We start from the raw sequence: 1,745 nt of genomic DNA, 5'->3' as shown, positions 1-1,745 counted from the left end.
AACCCAAAAGGATACGCATTTCTGCCCCCAGGCTTCAACATTTATATATCAAAATGTATTCTCATCAGTGGACCTTCTCTTAAATCCTTCCACGATCATGGTGTTCTCGTCAAAGAATACTGCATATTGGGAGTCACCAGACAGCTAGTTGAGGCCAAGCTACTACTGAGTTTTAGAAGCGTAAGAGATAGAGAAGTAGCCCAGGGTAACAAGCTCCTCTCAGTCTTCTCTAATGTGAAGGAGTTAACTCTATCTTACGCAATTCTAGAGGCAAGCTCCTTTTCGTACATTTTCCCTCTCTAGTGTGAATTATTTTGTTTCTATCGCTGAGGTTTACCATTTTGCTTCATCCTTAGGACCTTGCCACAAGGGATGAGCTTCCTTTGTTCAGTAATATGATCAAGTTCACATCGGATTGGATAAGTTCTACAACTTTTAAGGGCCTTTGGGGGATATTGAGAAGATCTCCTCATCTTCAAAGCCTCTACTTTAGACCGGTAATGTAGTTTCTTAACCTGCTCAAAAATTTGCTTTAGTTGCTGAAGACCATGGTCATAATAGTTGTTGAAGAGAGTGGTCATAAATGGTTTCTTTATCATGACAACTAGGGATTTAAGTACTATCCAGAAAATGGAATAGAAGAGTTGCTATACCAAATGCCTTCATGTTTCCTCACAGAGCTCACAAAGATATCTGTCAAGTTTCGTAATGGGATAGGTGGCCCGGAAGAGCTTTTCATGGTTGGGATTTTCCTTAAGAAGGTTGTGGCTTCTAGAGAAATGGTTATCCTATTTCCCGAGGACTGTGTGGGCGAGGAGAATCTGTTGGAGAGTTTAAGCAAGTTTCCCAAGGGGTCAAAGAAATGTCGAATCTCATTGCAATCACAACCTATGGGTCGAGATTGGAAAATCTTGTGGGATTAATTTAGTCTGTCGTGATATTTTGATTCGTGAAATGAACTTCTATCGTGATTTTGTTAGGTGTCTCTTTGTTTAGTTATATACTATGTAAGTTTGATGTAATTTTGTCTATAGAGGCACATCAGAGGAAGTATGCAATCGAGAATCCTTGGTCAGAAGAGGTTCTTGAACTAGACCTGAGTCATGGGAGAAAGAAACAGGTAATTCATAGGAGCTTATGTGAATGAATTGTCATGAATTTTCTCATACAGCAATGTCAATAGATCTCATAAATACTTGCGAAAAATAATAATCAATATTGTCATGCACAATAAATTAGTGCCTTACTCGTGCATTACACTGGATTTTGACATGAATTGTCTTTTAAAATAAATATTTATTGTTTAAAATTAATATTTTTAGATTGTGTCATTTGGTATGCCAGAATGGAATTGAGATTCATTTTTCTACTCAATTTCCTTATATGAAGACACTAGTATGAATTAGAAAGAGTATTTCCATTTGGAGAGAAATTTCTTTACAATGCAATGGAATGATCATTCCTTCAAAAAACATTTAATACAAAATTCTCATTACATTAGTTCTACTAAGTTTTATATATATTATATATTATTTTAGGTTAATATATATAAACATTTGATATATAGAATGATATCATGAAAACTGAGTTCATCTAAATAAATTTAATCCTTCACATTCTCTATTTCAACAAAAAAAAAACAAATTCGGGTTCTGCATGATTCAATGGTCCTTACATTTTTCAATCTCCACATCAGTTTTGAAGAAATACCGTATGCATTCATTCATACCTACTAGCACATAATA

At 35.1% G+C, this 1,745-nt stretch overlaps 1 protein-coding gene across 1 annotated transcript; it reads left to right on the top strand.

The window, feature by feature from the left end:
* Positions 1-1,408, top strand: LOC116189888. The gene is made up of 3 exons (XM_031519628.1): positions 1-270; positions 357-497; positions 609-1,408. The coding sequence occupies exons 2-3, from the start codon at positions 396-398 to the stop codon at positions 921-923; spliced, it is 417 nt and encodes a 138-aa protein (XP_031375488.1). The 5' UTR covers positions 1-270; positions 357-395; the 3' UTR covers positions 924-1,408.
* The last annotated feature ends 337 nt before the right edge of the window (positions 1,409-1,745 follow it).

Source organism: Punica granatum, unplaced genomic scaffold (assembly GCF_007655135.1).
Source record: "Punica granatum isolate Tunisia-2019 unplaced genomic scaffold, ASM765513v2 Contig00047, whole genome shotgun sequence".
Classification (NCBI taxonomy): domain Eukaryota; kingdom Viridiplantae; phylum Streptophyta; class Magnoliopsida; order Myrtales; family Lythraceae; genus Punica; species Punica granatum.
Note: the sequence above shows the minus strand (reverse complement) of the source record. Positions and strands in the feature narration are given on the sequence as shown.

Excerpts from the sequence above, each read along its gene's own strand:
- LOC116189888 (XM_031519628.1), top strand. The coding sequence starts at position 396 with ATGATCAAGTTCACATCGGATTGGATAAGTTCTACAACTTTTAAGGGC. Across the intron at positions 498-608 it reads AAAGCCTCTACTTTAGACCG|GGATTTAAGTACTATCCAGA; the intron begins GTAATGTAGTTT and ends CATGACAACTAG.